General features: G+C 34.0%; 2 protein-coding genes across 5 annotated transcripts in view; both read left to right on the forward strand.

The window, feature by feature from the left end:
- Positions 1-21,304, forward strand: part of LOC149803456 (ependymin-related protein 1-like) — a 22,713-nt gene extending 1,409 nt beyond the window's left edge. Inside the window, exons 1-6 of one of the 3 annotated variants that reach the window (XM_089951416.1) lie at positions 11,586-11,725; positions 12,585-12,738; positions 13,715-13,790; positions 15,347-15,511; positions 19,922-20,013; positions 21,144-21,304. In XM_089951416.1, coding sequence (XP_089807542.1) covers positions 12,604-12,738; positions 13,715-13,790; positions 15,347-15,511; positions 19,922-20,013; positions 21,144-21,182 — 507 coding nt within the window. In that variant the 5' untranslated portion in view covers positions 11,586-11,725; positions 12,585-12,603 and the 3' untranslated portion in view covers positions 21,183-21,304. The other 2 variants (XM_089951418.1, XM_089951417.1) reach the window with 2 other exon arrangements.
- A 3,239-nt stretch (positions 21,305-24,543) lies between these two features.
- LOC149803457 (ependymin-related protein 1-like) overlaps positions 24,544-26,023 on the forward strand; it is a 53,517-nt gene continuing 52,037 nt past the window's right edge. For both annotated transcript variants that reach the window (XM_089953162.1, XM_089953164.1), the window contains exon 1: positions 24,544-24,666. The gene's annotated coding sequence lies outside the window, so the exon portion shown is untranslated. The remainder of the gene's footprint in view (positions 24,667-26,023) is intronic.

A 26,023-nucleotide genomic window follows, 5' to 3' on the forward strand; every position in this document is an offset into this window, starting at 1 on the left:
CGTCTCCTGTCCGTACCTCAGATTCCACCTCTGGCTACATTAATGTGTTTTTCAATTGAAGATAAAGTATACGAGTTGAATTATAGCGTTAACCCTCATGGGAGGCTCAATAAAACACGAAACAACGAGGTCATATAAATATGTTGAACTAATACTTTGATAGAGATGGAACAATTATTAATCAGTCACTTTAGTTGCTCCTATCCCATGCATTGATGATGTAAACTATTGAATGCAATCTGACTGTGGTGAATTTGTTTCGGAAATATTAAACAATCTGGACCAGGTACTTGCACATCTACAACAACAGGAAAGGAATCAACTAAAACAGCAATGATATGAACATAAGCACATATTTCCTGACAAAAGTGATTGAACATTTACTGGAGAATAATTTTACGAACCATGTAAAAGTTACTGCTGTTGACGATGTAGGCGTATGCCTAAGCCAGATAAAACATTCCGCAATAGAAAAGTTTATTTTTAAAAGGTCACCAAAATGGATTCATTTCAGTGCTTAGAGCAGATGATTGCATCGACAAATCTGAAATGTAAAATTTCACCAAGTGCGACTTTTTGAAAGGATTCTGTCAAATTCTACTCACGGAAAGATCAAAAGAAATTCCAGATCGACTTTATCAAATTATTGTGAAAAATTCTCCGTCAACATACTAGCATTTAATAAACATGATAATATCTGATAATTGTGACGCATACATCGATGACGTAATCATCTACATCGACAGCCGAAGAGATCACACGAAAACCATTCGGAAATTCTTAGATCGACTCTAAGATGCAAATCGGACGAATGAATTCTGCCAAAGTGAGATTCGCAGTGCTGGTTTCTCAGTTTTATGAGCTAATGTGGGATAAGGTCAAGTTAAATCTATGGACGTTAAAGTGAAGACTATCTCTGATATTGTAGGGCCTATTACTAAAAAGAAACCAATCCGATTTTTGTGTATGCCTAGGTATTACACTGGACAACAAATTTTTACAAAAGTCATGTTACTGAAATAAAATTAGTCAATTCTTATCAATTTTTATGTGCTGAACACGAATATGACAGTCAAATTGCAAAATTGGCTCTAGTTTTTTTGTAATCTGCAAGAAATTAATGTTTACATAACGAAATGCATTCCAATAGTAAAAGGTCAACTGTAATAGCCTACCTATAAAAAATCAAGTCATTGACTACATCTTAGATTTCTTCGCCTGTCTCTTGTACAGCTGTTCGGGAGCATCTCTGAGGAGTGTCCAGCAGTAGTCAGCCAGCATTGTAGTGGACCATTTTCCCTGGTATCTTTGTTCCATTGTTGCGATATCTTGATGAAAACGTTCGCCGTGTTCATCACTAACAATACCACAGTTGCTAGGAAAGAAATCCAAATGGGAATGAAGGAAGTGAATCTTTAGAGACATATTGCAGCCAAGTTTCTTATACTTCATCAACATGTCTTCTACTAGTTCCTTATAGTTTTCTGCCCTAACATTTCCGAGGAAGTTTGTAGAAACTAGGCGAAAAGCATTCCATGCTTGTTTCGCATCACCTTCCAGCAAGTTGTTGAACCGGTCATCTTTGAAAAGCTCTCGAATCTGAGGACCCACAAAAACTCCCTCTTTAATCTTTGCTTCGCTGAGTCGAGGGAATTTTTCATGCAGGTATCGGAATGCTGGCAAAGTCCGGTCAATGGCTTTCACGAAGTTCTTCATCAAACCTAGTTTGATGTGAAGGGGTGGTAGCAAGATTTTCTGAGCCTCAACCAGAGCTGGGTGTTGGATATTCTTCTCTCCAATGGCTACATTCTGCCTGTGAGTCCATTCCTTCCTCATGTAGTGCATTTCCCTTGCTCGGCTATCCCACTCGCATAAGAAACACATGTATTTTGTATATCCTTGCTGCAGTCCCATTAAAAGGGCAACTACCTTCAAATCACCACAGAGGTGCCAGCTGTACTTGTTATACTCAATGGAATTCAGTAGCTGCCTTAAGTTATCGTATGTCTCTTTCATGTGGACAGCATACGCTACTGGAATAGATGGAAGAATGTTTCCATTGTGCAAAAGCACAGCCTTGAGACTCAGTTTCGAAGAGTCCACAAATAGTCTCCATTCTTGTGGGTCATGAGTGATTTTTAAAGCATTCATGAGGCCCTCAATATCGGAACAGAATATCAGATTACTTTCCTTTCTGAAGAAAGGCTCCAATTGGTGGTGGCGCTTTCGATATGCAGTAATTGTGACATCTTCTTCTAGAAGATTCCATTGTTGGAGTCTTGATCCTAGCAATTCTGCCTTGTTCTTTGATAAGTCCAAATCACGAATCAGGTCATTTAGTTCTTCCTGTGTTATTCTGTGTGGGGTTGATGATGCGCCACAGTGAAAATCTGGATCACTGCATGCTGATGGACCAGGAGAAGAACAGGTCGACTCACCTTTGTCTTCGTCAGATGAATCAAGAGAATATTCTGCTGGAGGTTCTGGAATAGGAAGTCCCTCACCATGTGGAACTGGTCTCAATGCAGACGGAATGTTTGGGTAGACTATTCTCGACTTCTTTCGCTTCGTTATTCCGCCGGAAAGAGGAGGAACCAAGCAGAAGTAACAGTCATTTAGGTGGTTGCTTGGCTCTCTCCACACCATTGGGACTGCAAACGGCATTGATGACCTTTTGCAATTCAACCACTGTGAAAGCTGTGTTGTACATGTAGCACAGCATATATGCGGAGCCCAAGGCTTGTCTTGGTCACCAACCTTGCATCCGAAGTAAAGATGATATGCCTTCTTCACTTGAGAATTGATACTTTTCTTCTGGTTGGCAAATGTCACTTCCCCACAAATATAGCAAAAATTGTCCGCGGTATTAACACACTTTCGAGGCATTACTGTTCTTTATTGTACGTAAATGGATAAAATAATAAGTTTTATGTAACAGTAGCTTGAACTGTCTCGCACAACGTCTAAAATATTTTAAATGCTGAACCTATCTGATTGGGCTATATATAGTACACTGCTTACGTCAGCTTCAGCAGCCGCCTGGCATTAGTATAATAGGCCTACACATGTATAGTACATTGCTGATGTCAACTTACTTCAGCAGCCGCATGGCATTAGTATTGCATTGCATCAGAAAATGATGCAATCAACTGTGGATGATGTGAGCATGATGGTATTATGCAATGTTACATCATTATTCCGGATGTTGCTGCAGTCCTACTGGAGAAATTTACACAGTGAAACATAGAAAATGAGGTATATGAATATCTTCAAAACGAGAGCCAATACAAATTTTTCACGGTTATATTCGTGTTCGGCACACCAAAATACTACAGATTAGGGCCTTTTCAAGTCAGTAATGATTTCACTGTTGACCAGTGTTATCAGAACATTTGTTCAAATATTTCAATAATTGCCTAACTCCTGATAACTTAGTTGAGTACAAAATCCAAGATGAATCATGAGTCTTTATACATATTAAAGGCCATAATTTAGGGTGCACCAGTTCTTTCAGCACTCCGTTTCAGTCAGTTATTTAAAATCTCTGATGCAAATGATGTGGAATTTGGCGGAGTATTCACCCAAATAATATGAAAAACTATTCCCCAGTTGAGAATTATTGTTTGGCTTCGATATTGGCTTGCAGCATTTTAAAGTGAATATTAGTTCAGATCTTTCTCAGGTTATTTTATTCAGTAATCATGGCCCCTTACTTTCTTTAACAAAGTGAAAAATACAAATCTGAGGTTGCTAAGGTTGATGCAGGAATAAAACCCTGATATTGGACACATGAGTGTAAAACATACTGTGATTGCAGATTGTTCTGTATATCTATATTGTATCTTTTACTTTTGGAGCATGCCTGCAGATTGCATTTGATCTAAAAATCGGTGTTGAAAATCAATCGTAATAACGAACCTGTTAATATGTTTAGGATGATTTTCCGTAGGTTGGGTTCTGTTACGTAGCATATTACACACCTGACGCAAATTTAGGGAAAGTGGTAGCACTTAACTAAACACTTTGAACTTCAAAAATCGAGTTTATTATAACAAGTCACACTGTGCCTTAAACTAAATTAAAGGGAATGGGATTATCTTTTTAAAATAATAAAGTCCGCCACTAAACATATCACATTGTTTGTAAAGGCGACTTATTTCTGGGCCAGTCCATGCTTAGTTGACATTCAACATTTTTTTTTTCTCCTGCTGAACCCAACCCATATATACCATCAGATTTGTGTTGCCCTTATTCTGTAAAGTTTGAGTGTACTTGACCTGGCAGATGTTACAGGCAAAATTAAATCTTCACTTTAACATAAATAATGAGACACTTTGTTAAAGACTAACTGTCACCTTATCTCTCAAATATGATACAGATTTCTAAACTCCCACGACATATTTTAAAATTAATTACAATCCGAGATATCATGCCTGTATTTCCATTGGTGACTGGGGGATCCTTTTTTTCAATGATAGACACACATCAGTGACTAGAGGCATACATAAAAGATGGCTCACGCGATTAATATTGCTTCAGCTCTTCTGTTGGAAATGGCAGGAATTTATTTGCATAGCTATTTTAAGCACCACCGTATCACGTAACAGCTCTTTACATTACATCGACATTAAAAAGCAATCCGAGTCAACGAAGTAAGTCAATGGCAATATTTACTAATCTCATACAACTATTCTGAAATGTGAATCACTGAACAAGTTTCACGCGATCTACAGTAATACGACATATTGGTTCCTAATAGTGAGTTTAGCTAAGCAAAAAAAAAAAAAGTACTGAACTCGTATGATGATTTTGTTAGCTCAGGTTGGGAAAGTAATGAAACAATTACGGGCTTTGTTTCCCTGAAGTTTCATTTAGCTGTGAAATACAGATATTGTCTCATATCATATTGCATAGCTCAATAAAACAAAGCATTTAAGTCAACAAAAACCCATGAGCCCAAATTGGCATAAGACTTCTCGGGAGTGACATTTGTGAAATTCGGCCAAAATATGGACTTAATTTGGAATACTATTTACTGACATTCCATGACTATGTATCAATGTAAATATTTGCTAAACACTCCTCAATATCTTATTATACCTCTCAAGTACTCAGAACCAGATTGTATCATTTACATTGCACAATGCAACATCTACAGTTGCATTTGAATGGTTGCATTATATCATATTAAAGTTAAATCAGTAAAGTAACTTAACAGATGTTAATTTTCCTAGCAGGAAAAGCAAAAGCACTGGTTCGTTTTGTTTTGTTCGTTTTTGAATGTTTATTTATTTGATGCTTGTTGCTTTGTATGAATTTTCAGTTCAAAGTTGTTTCAAGCCTTGATTTTCAGAAATGATATAAGGTCACACGAAAATTGTCCATATGTCCGAGACTCTAGCCAATAGACCAAGATCACTTTCTTAAATGTTTATGAGTGTGCCCACCCGAACGAGCTGATCTCGTGGTAAAAATATAAAAATGCGCATGAACGTTCACTATGTTCCGACATCGTCATTCTTGTCCACTCAAGCCCCAGAAATGATGGGTTTTCAGCATACGGAGTGCTTGCCGCTGTTCAGACAAGGTTCTTGGCAAAAAAGCGAAAAGAACCACAAGAAATTTATACTAAGATCAAGGACCTCTTTCTCGTGATTCGAACATAGACACTTTATATGTCTGACTGGAATACAAGACAAAAAAAAGAACAGTACGTGCCAATTTATCTAAATAAGCCAAGCTGGATAATAATTTAAAACACGTCATTTCTTGAGGAATTGCGAGAACTATTTCGGAATTTCAAACTCTTTTGGGGGCCCTTTTCCAAGATATTGCATTGTGGGGTTTTCTACTCGGTTTAAAGTCAGACTTCATCAGAAAGCTTCTTTAAAGATATTCATCGATGATTATGTAGAACGTACGCCTAGCACACTATAAATTAAAAATGTTAAATGTATCACCCACATCTCAACTCTGTCTGCCAGGGTTCGAGTCTCGGCACAGTCAACGTAGGTATGAGAGAAATGTGACCTGTAGCCTCCTGTGGGTCGGTGGTTTTTCCCTGGGTTTTTTCGTGTTCTCTGTCTCCACAAAATATACTGGCCACGATGTATAGCCTGCCATGTACTGCAAAAATAGTGTTAAACCCACAAAATCCTTTCTGTCAGCCAATTTTTCTGCATATTTAATTTATGGATCCTTTAATAATAATGTGCTTTGTCGACTCCAATACTATACATAACCAGTTAGAAGTCATCATTTGATCATTTTAAAAGGAGTACGGGGTACTTAGCCCTAAAGTTCCTTTGCATTTATTGGTCAATAAAATCATCAAATGGTGCTAGATTTTCGTTTTGTCGAAATTACTGCCTTGTTGGACAGATTTATTTTCAAAATTTTCTTAACTCTAAATTAATTAATTTAATTGTATATTTAAAGTCTAGGAAACTTAAGCTAATCTGTTTTGAATATCAAGATCTACAGCAAAGAGATTTATCTGTTTAAAAAATCTGTAATGTGCAATGTGCTGTCGTGTATGTATGTATGTATGTATGTATGTATGTATGTGTCTTGAAATTAACGAGTTCATTGTGCTGTTTAATTTACATATTTGTCATAATACATTTACTTTGTAATTCTTCAGCCACACACAGACACACGCACACACACAGACACAGCATGGTGGAAAGCTATTCCGAGTCACCGAATCAGACAGAAAATAATTATTGCTCAAAGTAGTCAACAGGCAGAAAATGTAGGTCAGGCAGATTCAAATCTATCAAAGTATACCACATCTTGTTACATCTGATTTGACCCAAGAATGTTCTAAATCAAATATTTTCCGATTGGTATACCAATGAGAAAAAATACCCTTGCTATTTTTCTCACTTCCTTGATATACCGATAAATTGTTCTGTCGAGATACCAATCTAAGTTATTTAGTCTAGTATAATCTTAAATTGTATCAGGTGTTCTTATGGTGTAGTTCGTTCTGAGTAGACAATACAAGGATAATGTCTGGGTTGATATAATCTCAAGGAAAAGGCGGAAGGTTGCTTTATACTACTGGAAGTGCATGAAAGATCGTCAAGGCCGGACAAAAATAGGAGCAGATGGATCAGCTGTTACTGGGCCCCCGCAACAATGCATCGTAACGGACTTTGTTTATATATATATATATATATATATATATATATATATATATATATATATATATATATATATATATATATATATAGTTTTATAATGTATTTTCAGGAAAGTATTATTTTTTAGAAACATTTCCAGGACCTAATCTGGCCCATCGATGGTAGTATCTATGCATAAAAATAAGATGATATGTAATGTACGGTTGGATATTCATGATATACAATATATGTTAGATTGGAAAATGGTCGTGTAAAACGCACTTTGCAAAAATCAATGTCATCAAATAAACTTATGTTTCAATATACTTGCATGTCAATGTTTACAAGTTAAAGAAGTTATAGACGCATAATCAACAAATCTCAGCCTCCAAATTGAATATAATTATGTTGTTTATAACTTGTTTGTTTGTGAACATGCTGTATTGAAAGCTAACTTGTGGACATGGGGTGTCCTGCAATTGATGAATGTTTTCTTGCACAATCGATACTGGAATCCCAGATGTTATTTATTAATTGGAATGTTCAATTCAATAGGTTAATGTTTACTTAGTGATATGAAATACCTTTCGTGACTGTATTGCAGTCTATTCACGTTTATCCAAAACATGTACTTCGTAACAAGTTGTAATTTTATCTAGGCAATTCAATTTGGACATATAAATTACTAAACGTTCTTCTTCAAGTACCTGCTTTGAGTCAGTCGTCTTTTCCTGCACCCAGTCACAGTATCTCCTTACTCGTAATTTTTATCATTACATCTTCAAATCGAACGCTGAAGAATAAAGCATATACCGAAAATATGTACGATGCCATGTACACCTATTTATACAGAAATAAATGAATAAGCGGTGACTAAAACATAAACTAGTGGTGACTATTAATATTGTTTATATCCATCTGGAAAATACAATGATTACATGCTACTATCTTTAATTAGTGGTATTGTTATCTGTAAAAATAATCATAAAGGGTGACTATTGCTAATAGACTATGGAAAATGAGTCAACATGTACATACATGTCAATCGCTTTATATGATTGGATTTTCTTTACTTGCAAAAGTCCAAGTGAATTAAGGACAGTTCAAGAATATTGCATACCACTATAAAACAAAATCCTTTGAGTGAAATATATGTGTCAACCATACAGGTCGGATACAAATATCTGATAAACCAAACTGGATTGGCTGTATTGTCATGCAACAAATAGTCAGCAAACCAACACCTCCTCGAATTATTTCAACTGTAATCAGTTTAATAATTTATAAATAATATGTGCATTTGAAAGTAAAACTGCATTTAATTTCACATTTTACTCATTTTGAAGGCATACTAATTGTAATATCAGTATCACCTTTCCTGTCAATTATTGCTGCGAAAAAAGCGTTACCGTTGCTATGTAATATATGATTTTTGGGCGTTACCGTTGCTATGTAATAGATGATCTGAGGGGAATATCCAACTGATCCGGAATAAGAATAATTTATAATTCGATTCTATATGAATTTCTGGCTACATGTTTTAAATAAGTTTTCTTTTTCTTCTTCTTGGAGCTGTAAATAACCGACAATAAGAAATTACAAATACCGACTTTATATATAACATTGCTCGTATTTTATTATGATGACATAGAATCTAAACATTTTCTTTTGAAATTAACGTGGCCCGAATGAGTGAAACAGCTAAACAATTTCAGCGATTTCAAATTATCCAATAAGGAAAACTCCCTGAAAGTTTGGTGTTGTTTCATGACTGCGGAGATACTTTAATTTGTAAAAATGTATTGCAGTCAGCTGCATTTTTTCATATTTTCGCATTCTCTACGTCACGCGCGGCCGCTGATGACGTCATCGCAAGCGATAAATATGAAAATGGAACGTATTGTTAAAGACAAGTGTTTGTCTATATAAACTACATAAAGCACTTTTTAAAATAAAGAAAATAAAGTTTGACATTTTCTGAGGCTATTACAGACTTTTAGAGTTCCTTTAAAGATATCGTTATTACTGTTAAATATTGCTGTCATCACTGAAAACACTTCTTATTCATTATTAGTTTACAAGCATGGTAGGGGCACTGGTCCTTCTTGCAATGCTTAATTGCTAACAACGATTATTTTTATAACCAGTAATAAATGTGTATCCACCCATGGGTTCAATGCACTAGGATTGGAACAATCTAATTTTGATTGTCAATGAACAATTTTTTAATTTACACATTTTTTAAAAATGTGTTTGTTCGAGAACATAAAATTTCGACTGATTGGATATTAGAATATGACCCAATTAAGTAGAACAGTTGAAATCTGCGAGAACATCGTATTATATATAACTAATTTGCATTGCTTGTTGGTTGTTTTAACGTTATTTTTAATTTCATTATATGCTTTGGAAAAATGTTAGTTCAGTATGACCTTGTCCAAAATCAAATTCATTTTCTACTTGATACTATCAGAAATTTTGGTCCAATTTGTCCATAATTGCTGAATCCCTGGAACATGTATTGAGTAAGAAAGCCAAGTTTCATTGGTCTGGAAATTGTCGAATGGGGGTGGGGTGCTTTTGATAAGTTAAAGGCAATACATAAGAGTGCACCAGTTTTTTAAGCCCCAAACGTTCAGTCATTTAAAATGTCTACTGATGCATGTGATCTTGGTGTTGGTGCAGTATTGGTTAAAGAAAACTAGTGTAGATCATCAAGTGTGCTATTTGTTTTATATGTAAGAAATTACATAAGAACCAGGGAAATTATTGCACAATCGAGAAGGAATGTTCGGTTTTGATATGGGCTATGCAACACTTTGAAGTGTATATGAACTTGATTCAGCTCCTTCTCCGATTATTGTATTCAGTGATTGGAATCCCTTTACTTTCATTGGCAAGATGAAAAACGGGAACCAAAGGTTATTAAGATCGAGTTTGATGGTGCAGGAATACAGTATTGACATCAAGCACATCAAGGGAAAAGACAGTTTAGTAGAGATAGGCTTTCACGTGTATAGATATATTCTACCTCTTGATGCTTGCAATGCATCAATCATAAGATTTCATCTTATATAAATTATGTTTTACTAACAGTAACAATACAGTTTTTTATACATCTTTCGTTTTCCTTATGAGGGAAGGTTTATGTCCACTTAATCTGCATTATTGGCAAGATTATTAAAAAAAACAGTATTTCATTATATGCTACGGAAAATTGTATGTTGGACTTGACCTTGTTCAAAACCAAGTTCATTTTCTAATTGAACTGAATCATTGAATTCTTTTAAATAGTCTGCAAAAAACTAATACATAGCAAACAATTTTAATGAGTATAATAAACTATCAGGATCATTATCTTATCCTAAGTCAAAGACTATGAGTTTACCACATTTTATATTATAATTATAACTAAGATATTATTTTGTAAACATTAGGAACATTCTAGAAGGTTTTTTTTTCATTAGTTAATACTTTTTCTTAGAAGATGCTCATTTTTATCTGAGGTCAAATAGAGTACTATATAATCTTTTTTTCCTAGATATTGTTAGATATTACTCATTCAGCAGAATAAATTGCATTATTGCTTTCTCCATTAGAACATTTGGGTTGGATTTTTATTTATTCGTATTATCTATTCACTGGAAATACAAAGTGCTCATCAAAAATAACATTCTCCGAAATAGAGACTCTGTACTGAACTTTCACATAAGGGTATATTCTTGGATTGCGTTATTGTGATCCAACAAAAGAATGTTGGCACATCACCACTACATAGACTACCACATGCATATCAACACCCTTAGATGGATTTTATTTGGATTTTGATTGAAGTTTTGTCAGAACTATAATCGTTAGGAATTGCGTCTGCAATTCTAAGTTTAAGTGGAATTTAATTTGCAAAAGCGTGAGTATCTTTTTATATTTTCACTTTGTATTCTAGGGGAATAGCTTAGTTGTTGAATTTTACAAAGCTTGTTGCTTTTCACTCTATTCTAACACTTGTTTTAAGACAATAGAGTCGTAATAATGGCAGTTAAGAAAACCAGAGGGAAGAAATGGTAATTTGAAAGAAGCTGACAATGTTTAAATAACTTTAAAAATATCCTTCAACCTGCGACACGAAGATTTATCAATTAAATAGTATCAGTGAAACTAAAATTATTAAGAAATAAAGCATTTGCTGTAAAACGTAGACACAGTTGACACTGATCCAACTTACGACTTACATCCTCCGTGTACACATTAATGAGTGAAGTGCTATTACAAACTGTTGCCAGTAGCTTCCGTGGGTGAATGGTTCTTACCAGGGATTTCCAGAGTAATTCGTCCACAGGCTATTCTGGCGGCCATATATAGCCTACTTTGCGCTGAGAAATGACGTTCAAAGCCAAGGACCGACAGAAGATACAGTTGTTACATGATGACGCTATTGTTAGTTCGTGACAAAATTGTTACTTGATGACCGTATGTCGTCATTATTAGATCGTGAAGGACGCGTGACACATTCAGTCAGCAAGAACACTGAAAAGATCGAGTATAAAAGTGTACATTCATTCAACTGGTTCAGTTAACCTATAGGTTCTGGAATCTAACAGGTAAGGAAAAATGTTATTTGCTGTAAAGTCAAGAAAAAACAGGTCACAGTAAGGAGAATATGACTTCTTCTTTTTCTGAGTGTAAGCGTATGTATTCAGGATTAAAGTTGATGCTCAAATATAGACGAGGTAAGTGGGCAGGCATAATATTAATGGTTTGCGTGGATTACTCTCTTGTCATCCTGGTACTAGTAACTATACCAGGACAAAGCACCATAAAATGTTTCGGAAAACTGAATTTAAAAGAGATAAAAGCTGATGAAGATTGGTATAATATCCTCAGGGTCGTGATGTCGTAGTGCTGGTACATTTTCATACACCGATAGAAAGAAACCAAAGCATGTACAAATATTACAAGTAAAATCTGTCCCTCAAGTTCATATGTTTCAATTTTAGCAGAATGATGATTATTTGTTCAGCTATGTAAATTTCAGTTCCATGCATATAACATTGTCGAATTATGGTCTGATGGTCACTGGAGTATGGAACGCAACACCGAAGTATGTCAATACAGGCAGAGGAATACAATAGAGAAAATTCATCTACGTTTTTGTCTGCACGTGTATTATTTGTTTACTTTCTTCTATTCTTGTTATAAAATCTTATCATCTCATTATCTATGTCTTGACTGCGTGCTCGTTTGTTTCTTTCATTCAGAGAGAGATGGTTTTTTGAGAAGGACATACGGTTATTGCACATTGCTCATCAAAACTAAATACACATTCCTATGAAGAATCGAAACACTGAGCACAAGTTTTCATATATATATATATATATATATATATATATATATATATATATATATATATATATATATATATATATATATATATATATATATATATATATATATTAACAGTTTCAGATCTTGAACAAGAATGCTGCGTATAGTTTTGGCTCTTGTTTTGGTTACCATGGTGATGGGAGAGGGATGCTGTCCCTACGATGCTTGGGAGGGGTATTTAGGTCTGGTGTCTGGCACGTACGAGGGTGGACAGTCACATTTGACTCTGGTGGGTCCTAACACGCGTGATGTTTTCCTTCTTGTCATCGCAACCTTATTAGCAGATAATATTTTTCTTTACCTTGATATTTATGTATTTTGTTTGGTTCACGTCTTATTGTTATGGTTAATAATGTCTTTGCCGTCTTTGATAATAATAATAATAATAATAATAATAATAATAATAAATTAATTAACTAATTATATAATTAATTAAAAAGAAGGAGAACTAGGTTAAATAAACCAAAACTATGTCAATAGTTTCATCATGCATGTTTTCTTCCTTCAGATGCTTACTTGCACACGAGAACAACGTTTCTATAGCGATGACAATGAAAATTAAAACATTTATGATTAGAAACATTGTAATAAGGGTTATGATTTTGTTGAGATCTCTATCTATCTACCTACCTACCTACCTACCTACCTACCTACACACACTTATATATATATATATATATATATATATATATATATATATATATATATATATATTATATAGGGTGGATTCGTGTTGCACCTGAATAGCACAAGGAAGATCGTTGCTTCAGATGCTGATTTAAACGTCGATGGGTCCTGAATAAAGGTGAAAGCAATACAGGACTTCAGTAAGGTAAGGTTACCATGAAACACACGTGCTAACAATCGAAGTCGTCACAAATATCAACCCAATATTTTCGTTTGGAAGCAAACCGAAAATCATACTTAATTGGGGCTTCACTCAGCATCCAAATCTTCAGTTATCATCTTAAGAAATATGAAAACTTTTAATGAATCCTGTGGCGGTGAGTCTCATCCGATGTACAAGCGCATGGATGGGGAAATAGCAGGACTGGTTAACTAAAGGACATATTGAATTTGTATAATATTTGCGGAACATACTTTTGTTTTCATGGACTAAATATGTTCACTTTGGGGAATATTTTCGCAGCTTCTGATTGAAAATAGGGCATACAAATGCAAACCGTATTTTCACTCAATTCCAGGGAACGGAGTATGACGTTATTGAGGGCAAGTGTTCCAAGAAACCTCTTGGACCCTGGAAATCTAGATGTATACCAGGTAGGATCTGCTAGTGAAATTTCTGTTCTCCAATCAATACAATAAAAAGCAACTTTTTGTAGTACCAACAACAAAAACCCATATGTTAATGTCACTTGTTTAGGCTCGAATAAACAGTAACACAAGAAAGAGTGAAAACAACACGCTTTGAAAAATACAATAATTTCTTTCTTTCGAAAACTTCTGTAAAAATGAAAAAATATGAACCTACTGTTTTATAGACTCAAATAAAAAATTAAAAAATAATCCGAGAATACAATTTTAGTAACCCTAATAACAAAATGTTCTACTGATTACACGTTCGAATCCCGACGGAGAATCCAAGATGGAAGATGAATGATGACGTATGCTGCAATACTTAGTGTTGAAGTCTACAGTTCCTTGTAGAAACAAGAATTATCGCTCCGGTTTCTGATAGCTGAATTATTTTTTTATAAAATACTGTCCTTGTTTCACAATATTACACGAGCACACGTATTTTCCAGAAAAAATAATGGAATTAATCCTTTTGAATCCAAGTAATTTGAAATAACTCCAAACCAAGTAATTTGAAATAACTCCAAACAGCACAACGTACAACTAACAGTCTAACAGCCCAGCTTCTACTGAGATTAATTCTCCAAAACTTGAGTTATATGGGCTTTCTAAAACGTAAACAAGGATCACGTGATCATCTTCTGGAGGTTTATAGAAGCAAGTACTTGTTACAGATCACTTTTAACCAGTGTGACCCTGACAAAAACCAATCATTTTTACTCTAAGAAAATAAAAAATAAAATAAAAATTGTTTATATCTTAAAGACTAGGTCCCATCATAACCTTGGAAACAACCAATCATTTTAAAATAAAATAGAACTTGTTTACGAAGGCTGCTACAAATTCTGAAACAACGTCTAGATTTCGATCAACACCTGGTATTTATAAACTAACAGTCAAGATCAAACTATTTCTTAAAAAAAGTATCATCTTTAGCGAATAAATTTACATTACAATATCATGTAATGAAATTGTTTTTACAAACGGACAAACAATTAAATTGAAGAAAAACAGTATTAAATCAGATATAGTTAAATCAAATATTCAACACACATAACATTAATGATTTAATGTTTTATAATTACTACTAAAGTATATTGCCCATATCAGATTTCAAGAACTCAAATGCCCCCCCCCCCCCCCCCCTCAGTCTGGGTAATGCACAACAGGTCATGTACCCGTACGCTGTATGTCGTGCAATGACTAGTGTTGGCATCCTCTTTAGAATGTGTGTTGGAGTGCAATTTACACCAGAAAAGTATAACCTTGACCTTTATCCTTGATATTTTGCCTTTGTTCTTCTGTGCCTAATTTGGGGGTTGGGGTTGGGGTTGCAGCATATATTTTTTTATATTTGGTCTAAATGGTATGTATTTACATTCGGTCGGAATGGTTTGTCTTCTGTGGGATTTCGGCAAGATTTTTTAACATGCATTCATACATACATACATACATACATACATACATACATACATGCTCTGTCTTTTTCCTTTCTTGATTACTTTCTTATTTAATCCAAGGCGATGCCCAAGTCGTGCAGAACACCTATATTGGCGCGGGAACTGAGAAGGTGGCAGTGAAAACATACAGTTATACAGACAATGGTTTACAGGTGTATGCCACTGTGACAGCTAGAGGTTGTATCCCGATTGTGTCTGTCATGTCAGGCATAACCCTCCAGGGAGGTAACTGTTTGTTTCTTCATTTTATTCTCATATGCTTTAGACAATAGTATTACTTCAAAACCTATGTATTTGTCAAGTAACAGGGGTTTTTCTCGGGGTGGGTGGGTGGGGGTAATGGCAGTTGAGGATATTAAATTGGGTAAAGTCGGGGCTGACGTAGCGCGATGTAAGCATTTCGGTTTTTATAAGAATTTGTACAACCCCTGTTTAAAGATACATATTTAGTATTTTTGTTTCCTCATTTTCCTGAATGCAAATTGCTTTCTGCATGATGATTAAAGTTTTAAACTGTTCCAAAATGTATCTAGCTAAATATTTAATGAATCTTTATGATCGTGTATGTACATGTTAGTTATCATGCACCGTTATATTGGTTATGTACAGACTGAACCGTATAAACAATCACTTACACGTTGATATAAATCAATGGAGCGGAGGGCATCGTGGTCTCGTATAATTTAAAATGTATTTATTTTCAAGAATAAAAATGGCTTGTTGATGTTTTTATTTAAATAACTTTTCTTCCTTTAGGGGAGAAAACCCGTTCTCTTCTCATTTTTTTCGTCAAATAGTATTTTTCTACCTAAATTTCCGCCACCCTCAATGGCCAAGTGGTTTAAAGCGTTCACCATTACGGATCACTGCCATCTCACATCTGTCTGCGTGGGTTCGAGTCTCGGGTTCGTCCAATGTGGTTATGTGAGAAAGCTTGCCAGTAGCTTCTCGTGGGTCGGTTGTTCTTTCCTGGGTTTTCCCGGGTTCTTCATCCACCATTTTTACTGGTCACCAAGTGTAGCCTATCTTATACTAAAGATGGCGTTAAACCCTAAAACAACAACAACAAAAACAACAACAACAACTACATGTCTTTCCTGCCTTTGAATCTATTTTTCTGGTTTGAAATAAAATGGTTTTGTTTGAAATTGCCTGTAACGTTTTCGGAACTTTATGCACCACTTAACTGTCTTAGAATTCGTATCAAATTTTACGATTTAATGCTAAAAGCTGATATTTTAGTACAGTTTGAAAATACATATCGATTAAGTCTCGCTTTCCATTTCTGACATCGTCAGAGAGAGAGAGAGAGAGAGAGAGAGAGAGAGAGAGAGAGAGAGAGAGAGATATTGTCTCACTTCTCACAACTTAAAACTGTGTCGAAAAGAATCACTATAAATTTGTACCATACGAAGCTCATTACATTGGAATTACTAACGTACAGGGGCTACTATACACACCGATAGCCAAAAATAGTACAGCTTTGTGATTATTTTCACGTCACGTCCATTTCTATTCAGATGCTGAGTTTGAGAACCACAAGAAATACTGTTGTCTCAATAAGTCTTAAAATAAAACCTTCAGATATATGTATATATTATGAGCTTAGGTACACCACGACATAAATCTTGAAATTACCTTTCATCAACATGGTTCAAAAGGTTTAATCTATACCAGTTTCTATCACATGAACAAGTGCAGAATATCCATAATAAATTATTTCATCGATATTTGCTTTCTAGTTTTGTTCATTTTTGTTTTTTTTGCAGAACGACTTTTAATAAACACAAACACACCTATCATCAAACAGTTGAAATACTTGTATTTGGTCATATTATAACTCTTGTAATTGGTATTTATAATACTTGTAATTGGTCTTACTATAATGCTTGTAATAATTGGTCTTTTAAAATACATATAATTGGTCTTATTATAATACGTATAATTGGTCTTTGTATAATACTTGTAATTGGTCTTATTATAATACTTGTAATTGGTCTTATTAGAATAACTGAAATTGGTCTTATTATAATACTTGTAATTGGTTTTACTATAATACTTGTAATAATTGGTCTTTTATAATACATATAATTGGTCTTATTATAATACGTATAATTGGTCTTTGTATAATATTTGTAATTGGTCTTATTATAATAGTTGAAATTGGTCTTATTATAATACGTATAATTGGTCTTTGTATAATACTTGTAATTGGTCTTATTTTAATACTTGTAATTGGTCTTATTATAATACTTGTAATTAGTCTTATCATAATACATGTAATTGGTCTTATTAGAATAACTGAAATTGGTCTTATTGTAATAGTTGCATAAAATTCTTTATGTGAATCGGTCAGAGAGATAATGCACAGAATGATAGCAAACATTAGGATCACAAAAATTTTAAATATTTGCTAATCGTTTTATTGACGTAAAGGTAGATCAAATGTACATGAATTGCATATATATATTAACACAATATTTCAAATAAAAGACGAAAATGAATAACGTTCTAGAGAGTTATGTTTTCTTCACTTTGAGAAGAAAGGAAACAATAACTACGAAGAAAGAGACAAATAGAGAATAATAAAAGTATTGTTAACCTATTTTATAAAGATAACATAAATGTATCAAATAGTTTATATGCTTTACGTACATTTCCATAGTGTTGATACTACAGGATAGTATCATAGTACTTTATGTAAATCTGATTGTTCACAATAAGCCCATGAAATTCTTGGGCAGTATTTTAATTACTGATTCATAGTACCAGTAGCGGCGAGTTGAGAAAGGTCCTATCGCACCGGGCTAGTAAGCTGGTGAATGTCATTTTGGAGTTTGTGCAAAAGAGGTCATAATTAAAGCATATTATTTAAAAATAAATTTGATTTTTAAAAAAATAAACATGTATTTTTCTGAGAATATTTCACAGAATTTCTTCAGTGTTATGTAGATTAGATTTGGGGGCCCATTGTCATAATTTTGCACCAGTCCACCTGCCTTTAAATTGCTGCTGATAGTACATATTTATAACGAGTTCTGAAAATATGCTAAACGACACACTTATAGTTTTCATGCCTCTCAGGTAACAAATCCGTCATATATCGGGTTATAAACAGATATTCGTTTCTTAGTCCTTTCAACCAGTACAGTATCATTGTTACTTTTTTTTCTGCTTTTGTAATTTGGTTGAACTTGAAACTTAATAATTTGTTATTTGAATTATTGTACTCGTACCGATATATTTCTTCCCTCGAGAACTCTGAATGAATAACCTTAAAATGTATATTCGTTTCATAAAAGTTATCGTGTTTTTAATTCGCCGCTTGTTTGCAAATTTCTTTATCAAACAATTCTTAAGAAATGCGTTATTTATCTCGGTAGTTTCAGGTATTACATATGTTTCTTGATCTCGATCGTTTATGAGTTGGTAATCATTGAAAAGCGTATTTCTTTAAATCATTAAATTGGACAATGACACGCACGTGCTTCATAATGAGGGAATTAAAATGCTAGGTACACGATGTCACTACAATAAATAATTTTTCTTAGGACTTTATATACTGGGACATATTATAAATAACAGTCAGTAACAACTTGGTTATCAGTCGTATATGCTCCATTTATTACTGTTTCGTACATGGGAAGAACAGACTTGAAGTCAGCGTCAACAACAAAGAAATTTTCTCAGATTTTGTCTTCATGGGATTTAAAATCAATTGAAGGTCTTTCTCATGATACATGACTTTTTTATAGCAATATATCTTATGGCTTCCAGATTGAATATTAGAATAACAGTGCATGTGACAACTGTCATAAAGATGGAATCGATTATTTTTTTTGATTAGTGGAATATAAGTAAGAAAATCTCCTATAATAATCTTCATATGGTAGAAACTAATACGATTCATTTCGATATTGTTTCAAATTCAGGCAATCCTTCCCTCTCCTTTTGTTTTTGCTATTTCAAATATTAATTATTTTACTTAACGATCTCATTGATATTGAAAGAATATATTAACTATATTAATACAGACGATGAATGCTCTCAATCTTTATTCGGCATTTAAGTAAAAATGTAGGAAAATTTGAATAAATATCAAATTTGTTGAAAATATTGATTTTAAACAAATCGCTTTATCGCCTTCCTGTTTAAAAAGTGTGTGTGTGTGTGTGTGTGTGTGTGTGTTTATGTTTGAAAAAGCGGAGAACTCCATATACGGTTTCATTAATAGAATTTGTTTTAATTCAACAGACCTTTATCTTAAAATATGAATATAACTTATATCATAATTAAGTTACATCACACACACACACACACACACACACACATGGAACATACAGAACAGATTTCTGAACTTTTCTGGGGAAACAAATTTGATTCAACAATATTTATAGAGCTTGTTTGCTAATAGAAGTATACATTACAGTTCAAAAGAAAGCTGTGCATATATCAGAAGATGTTATGTGTGAATGATCTTAGTAAATGCAGGATACAGATAGTAAGCATTATTTTGAGAGAGAGAGAGAGAGAGAGAGAGAGAGAGAGGGAGGGATGGGCTATATTTTTGGTACGAATCCGAAATTGTAATGATACCAGCTTTTTCTAGCTATATATTTTATTATTTTTTTCCAGTTCCAACTGTGAGTGTGGCAGAGTTCTCTGGAATTACTCCAGGCGTGAAGAATCCATCTGTATTTAACATTCCCGACATTTGCAAATTTCTAGTGAGTGTTTGACCTTTCGTTCTAAGTCTTGTATGGACATTGTCCTGATCTAGAGTACATTTCATTTAGATCAGGGGTGGGCAAACTACGGCCCGCCAATGGCTTTCATGCGGCCCGCCAAGGGTTTTCATGCGGCCTAGGAACAAGTCATCATTCGCACTGACTCTGTTTATGTTACTCTGTTTATCAAATAAATGTGCTTCTTTTGAAGTTTAAGTTTTAAGTTTTCAAATATTAACAACATATTAACAACTGAAAATTAATTAGATGTTATTTAGAAAAACCTTTTGTTTTTGCTATTTCAAATATTAATTATTTTACTTTACGAACTATGCTGCCCGCGACAAGGTGTAAATTTGTGTATGCGGCACTTGCACTGTAAAGTTTGCCCACCTCTGATTTAGATTGTTTGCTGGCCGTCATGGCGACCTAGTTCGTGTATTTTAATTGCAACGTGCTCTATTTAAACCAGATCCTCGGGTGGCTCGTACAGACCTACTCTTGGAGATGGTCAGGTAAAGGTCGATACAACTAGATTGTGTTTAGGCCGTACTCGGACTATAAACGTGTTTAATTTTATCCTTTATCGATCGTTTCGGCGACCTTGGAGATTAACTACTGTAGTGCCTGAATGCTTACTTTTGAAGAAAATGGAGGTTTTAAACTTCCTTAGAAGCTTTTATTGAATTAATTTTTAGCTGATTTTATTCTTTTGCACTTTGAAATGATTGTTGATCTAGCTTGTTACAGCGACAGGAACGTCTGTCTATTACACCCCTTCATTATAAAGTATGTATGTATGTATGTATGTATGTATGTATGTATGTATGTATGAATGTGTGTATGTATGCTTGCTTGATTATAATGCTGACGTTTAGCGAGGTATATTGTGATTTCCTTCCCTCTGTCCGTTCGTCTCTCCGTAACTTTATTTTAACGATCTGTAAAAGTTCCCCCAAGCGGTGTACATAGCCTGTCCATTATGCCTCTGGGAACCAAGGAATTACCTCTAGCAACTACACTGCCATTATTATTATTATTATTATTATTATTATTATTATCATTACTACTACTACTACTACTATTAATTACTACTACTACTATTATTATTCACCAACTTTGTATTTCAGGGTATTCCTCGTCAGTTTTTTGACACTTTAAACCGTTGAGATGATCCGTGTTCCAATAGCAAATGTGTGTGTTGAATTCTTTAATCTTTGCATGCTCCAACATAAAACAGTTTAGAAGATCAAAAATAAGAAACAAATAAATACAGATAGCCAACAACAAGCTTGTGTGTTTGCTTATTCCTTCTTTACCCACGTTGACTTGCTTTTTGCTTGAACAAAACCTTTGTCGGTTTTCATGTCTAATATTCAAGAGCTCCTTATCTGAATGCGAAATAATTTTACTAGACGTTTCCATCCACATAGAGACAATACCTAATTGTATTGTTTTAGACTGCACATGCAAACTTAAAGCTTACAAAATGTGTAAAGGGAAGAGTGCTTTGAAAATCGCTATCATAAGTTTCTGTAACTAATTTTCAATAACTACTTTCTCTTCATTCAGATCAGTGATGTACATTTTGTTTTCAAACATCAAAAGAATATCAGGGTTTTTTTTCAGAGAAAGATATATTTAAAAAAATAGTTAAAACGTGTAATTTGTACCTACTTTGTCAAGTTGGGTTTGTTGGACGCTTTAGGACATGCCTAGAATCTGTCGTTCAGGATGCACAAAATAAATTAATAAATGTCTCAAGCGCAGTTCTGTTACAATTCGCCTTCATGATATTTTGTAAGTTTAATGTGGTATTTTCAAACAATGATAATTTGTCTATATATTAATAAATGAATCCATGCATGTGTGTACCCATTGTATGAACGTATAAAAAGAAACAGACATACACATGGACAAACACAAATAACTTTATTTTTAGCGTGCTAAATCTCCAAATCTTTGATCCGAAACGGGCTTGTAGAGTTCTGGTGTGCATCCTCCAAACGGCGCTATAATAATCAGCTTGGCAGATTTTACCTTTTAGAACAGAAAATTAAAGAAAACGCAGCAAATCTCACACTTAGCATGAGTAAATAGCAATATCCGATTTATCATCATCAACAATGCATCACTATAAGATGCTGCACTGGGCCAATTAATTACCAGCGTCTACCAATTCTAATAAGATGTTTTGATTTGTATATTTACAAAAGTAGACATATTGAAAAGAGTTTCTTTGTCATTGCCCAACGTGTTGATGCAGTAGAATTGTTTGAGGAATTGGCCACTTGGCAGAAAGTATAATATCGGTCATGACACGTTTTGAAACTTTTCCAATGTTCCTGTGATCCTATTAATGCACCAACTGAAGAGCATTGTATCATGGCTGTGCTACGTAAAGAAAAACATAATAATTAACAAAATTTAAACTATGTACTACTACTTGATTAAATCTGTCAATTTAAATAGAGAAAGCAAGTGGCAATATGGACCTTCTTAAGGTTTCCCAACGTTTCGGCCTAAACAAGCTCTTCGTCAGGGGAAAAAAACAAATTACATATACGTCATATACAACACAAACACTTAATAGAAAATCAACGAAACATTCTGGACTCCTGTATGTTAGAATTACTTTGGGAAATTGACACCTAGATATATAACAATACAAAATTGTTTAAAAATAATAGACAAGCGGTTCTTGTGTCTATAAGTTACCGAATCAGTATGTTTTGACCTAATTCTAAATTGAGAACAAAGGATGGAAACACAGAGTGGCGAGAGATCAGCGCATCTAAAGGATTTGTTAAAGCAATTATATCCTGGTAGAGTTATACAAGAGGTTGTTGTTGTTGTTGTAGTGTGTAACGCCATTTTTCAGCACACGACAGGCTATACATGGCGGCCAGTATTAATGGTGGAGGAAGAACCACCGAACCTCGAGAAGCTACTGGCAAGCTTTCTCACATACCCACATTGGCTGAATCCGAGACTCGAACCCACGCAGACAAAGGTGAGATGGCAGTGATCCGTAATGGAAAGCTTTCTAGACCACTCGGCCACTCGGGGCCTCTATACAAGAGGTTCTGAAAATGTTAAGATAAGAACTATAATAATAATGAAAATAATAATAAGAAGAATAAAAAGAAACAGAAGAAGCAATAGAAATATAGACGATAAATTACTTTAAAAAATTGTAATTGTTTAGATATCAGCGCAGAATTTACGTCGGGTGTAAATGTGATCACTGGCTGTAATTTTTATAAGACAGCAATGGGAAAGTTAGAGGCTTTGATTAAAGGTCAAACTCCCCATGAGTTTACTAATTGCAGTATCCAGCATCGTTCATTACGTGTGCGTTCTATGTCTGCCCTTCTCAGGTTAGATTTAATTGGTAAAATGTCGAAGGACTCGACTAAATGTCTTTTCGAGTTGTATTGGTTGTCAACTTTCGCTTTGATTTTGCTGCAATTTTGGCATTTGTGATTATTCATTAGCTTTCTGAAATATATAGTTTCACTAACATATTGAGTGGCACAGATCTTAATTGTCAGACGTTTTATGTATTTTTTAGCTTGACATCTAAACTTTTCATTGATCGTATAGTTAACTCCTGTTGTTGAACTTCTGAAACATTGGATTTCGTGCATATGCTTGTAAATTAGGCAACGCTTGTCTTTGCAACGGTATGTGCATGAATCTCTCGTCTAATTTGAAGTTTTTCTGGTACGTATATATATGTATATATATATATATATATATATATATATATATATATATATATATATATATATATATATATATATTGCAGTAACTATTGAAATAAAAGTGTGCACTGTTGCATTAAATGTGAATGAAAGAGAAAAAAATTCTTTAGAAAATACAGTAAAACATGTACATTATAGAAGATCTCAAATGGGTAACGATTTAATATTGGATTTATTAAACGAGGATCTCAAATGGGTAACGATTTAATATTGAATTTATGAAACGAGTTGAATAATGTCCAGCTTTTGCGACCCTTAGCGAGCAAAAGCTGAACATTATTTAACGAGTTTCATAAATTCAATATTAAATCGTTACCCATTTGAGATTCTTTTTATCACAGTTTTATTTCAGTAGAAATTATTTAAAAAGGAAGTAGAACGAATAATTTCGTTCATTCTGACAGACGTTGTATCTTTCATCTGTTGTGCGTAAAAAATAGTCCGAAACAAAGTTGAAATAGTAAAAGTATATTATACATTTTTTATAACTATAAATCAAAGTATAAACGTCCATCCCAATAAAAAGAACATCTGACAAAAGACAAAACATTTGTCAAAACAAAATGTCCAATGCGTGTGATGCCACATCGTTTGATACGGTGCACATAACCGGTTTGAGTTGGCCTACACAACACCGTGACAGTGTTTACGGTGAAATTTTCCACATCGCAACTAAACATTACATTGTTGCGATATTTACTGTAATATATTTGTGACCGCATATTTGCAGTATTTTATTTGGAACATTAGACTGCACAGAAAATGTAAACAAATCTCTGTTTGAATCAGACTTGCATTATATATTTACCGCGTAAATATGTTGTAGTTGGATCAAGTTCTGTCAGTTGGGGAGACCGCTTTATATTGCATTCTTCTGTGAACAAAGGTGAGTTTATTTATTTCAGTAAGTTCACATTTAAACCAAGTTTGTATATAAGGTGGATTCCATGCTATAGATATACCGCCCATCCATCCCCGACCCCACCCCCCGTTATCATGTAAGCAATACCGGTAGTTTCACTTGTTGTTATTGTTCTTGTCTTGGTTTGTTTTGCAATTAACCACACATTTAACCAAAATCAGTTGATTTGCATATATTTTACACTATGAAATCAAAACGTTTTACGGTGTAGGAAGATACAAAGTTTAAAGATGGACCTGTCAAGATATCCAGTAGTTATGGAAACGACAATACACAGATCAAACGTACAATTAGTCTCCGAGAGAGTAGTTTCAAAAGAACAACAGTGGAATAACAGTATTTATAAAACAGTATCAATGTCACAGTAAGAACCTGACTGGTAAAATGGGAAAACCAAGTACAAATGTTATTTTTTACCAGAGATGCGGAAACAGAGTTCAACTGTATTTCAAGAGGAAAGGTCCATTCCATACACATTAACATATTAATTTAAAGAAACTGAGAGAAAAAATTACAGAGCAGATATAATTTGTATAGACAAGAAATACTATTATCACAGCGTTAATAATTTTCAGATCAGCTAGTTCTATGGGTTCTGGGACATGCTAATAAACCATACCAATTTATAAAACGCCAAAGCAACATTGACAACGGAATGACGGAACTTCGGAGAGTAGACAAAGTCACACCATGAGATACACAACAAAATTATTCATTTTGATTCTCCTCGTTGTTGTAGTTGGTACGGCTTTCTTATGAAATAAGTTACAAACCTCTATCTCTTTTATCTATCCTATTTAACATATTGCTACTCTTGCATCTGATTCTACTGACTTATCTGGTCATCAGTGGGAGCTACTTAAGAAAGATGTCCTCAAGCCAAGAATAAATGTTGAGTTACTGATGTCACGTGTTTAAGCTCGAATAAACAGTACAACAAGAAAGAGTGAAAACAACAAGCTTTTAAGAAATAAATAATTTATTTCCCTGGAAAAATTCTGTAAAAATGAAAAATATTAACTAACGGTTTTATAGAACCAAATCCAAAAATAATCCAAGAATAACCCAAGAATACATTTTTTGAAGTCCTAATAACAAAATGTTCTTCTGATTTCAAGTTTGAATTTCAACGAAGAATCCAAGATGGAAGACGATGATGTATGGTGAAATATGTAGTGTTGAATTCTACAGTTCCTTGTAGAAACAAGAATTGTCCCTCCGGTTTTGGAAATCAAAATAAATTTCTTATAAGAACTGTCTTTGATTAAAAATATCACTTGAGCACATGTATTCCCAGAAAAATAACAGAATTAATCCTTTT

The sequence above is a fragment of the Sinohyriopsis cumingii genome, chromosome 3 (assembly GCF_028554795.1).
Source record: "Sinohyriopsis cumingii isolate HCF-2022 chromosome 3, ASM2855479v2, whole genome shotgun sequence".
In the NCBI taxonomy this organism is placed as follows: Eukaryota; Metazoa; Mollusca; class Bivalvia; order Unionida; family Unionidae; genus Sinohyriopsis; species Sinohyriopsis cumingii.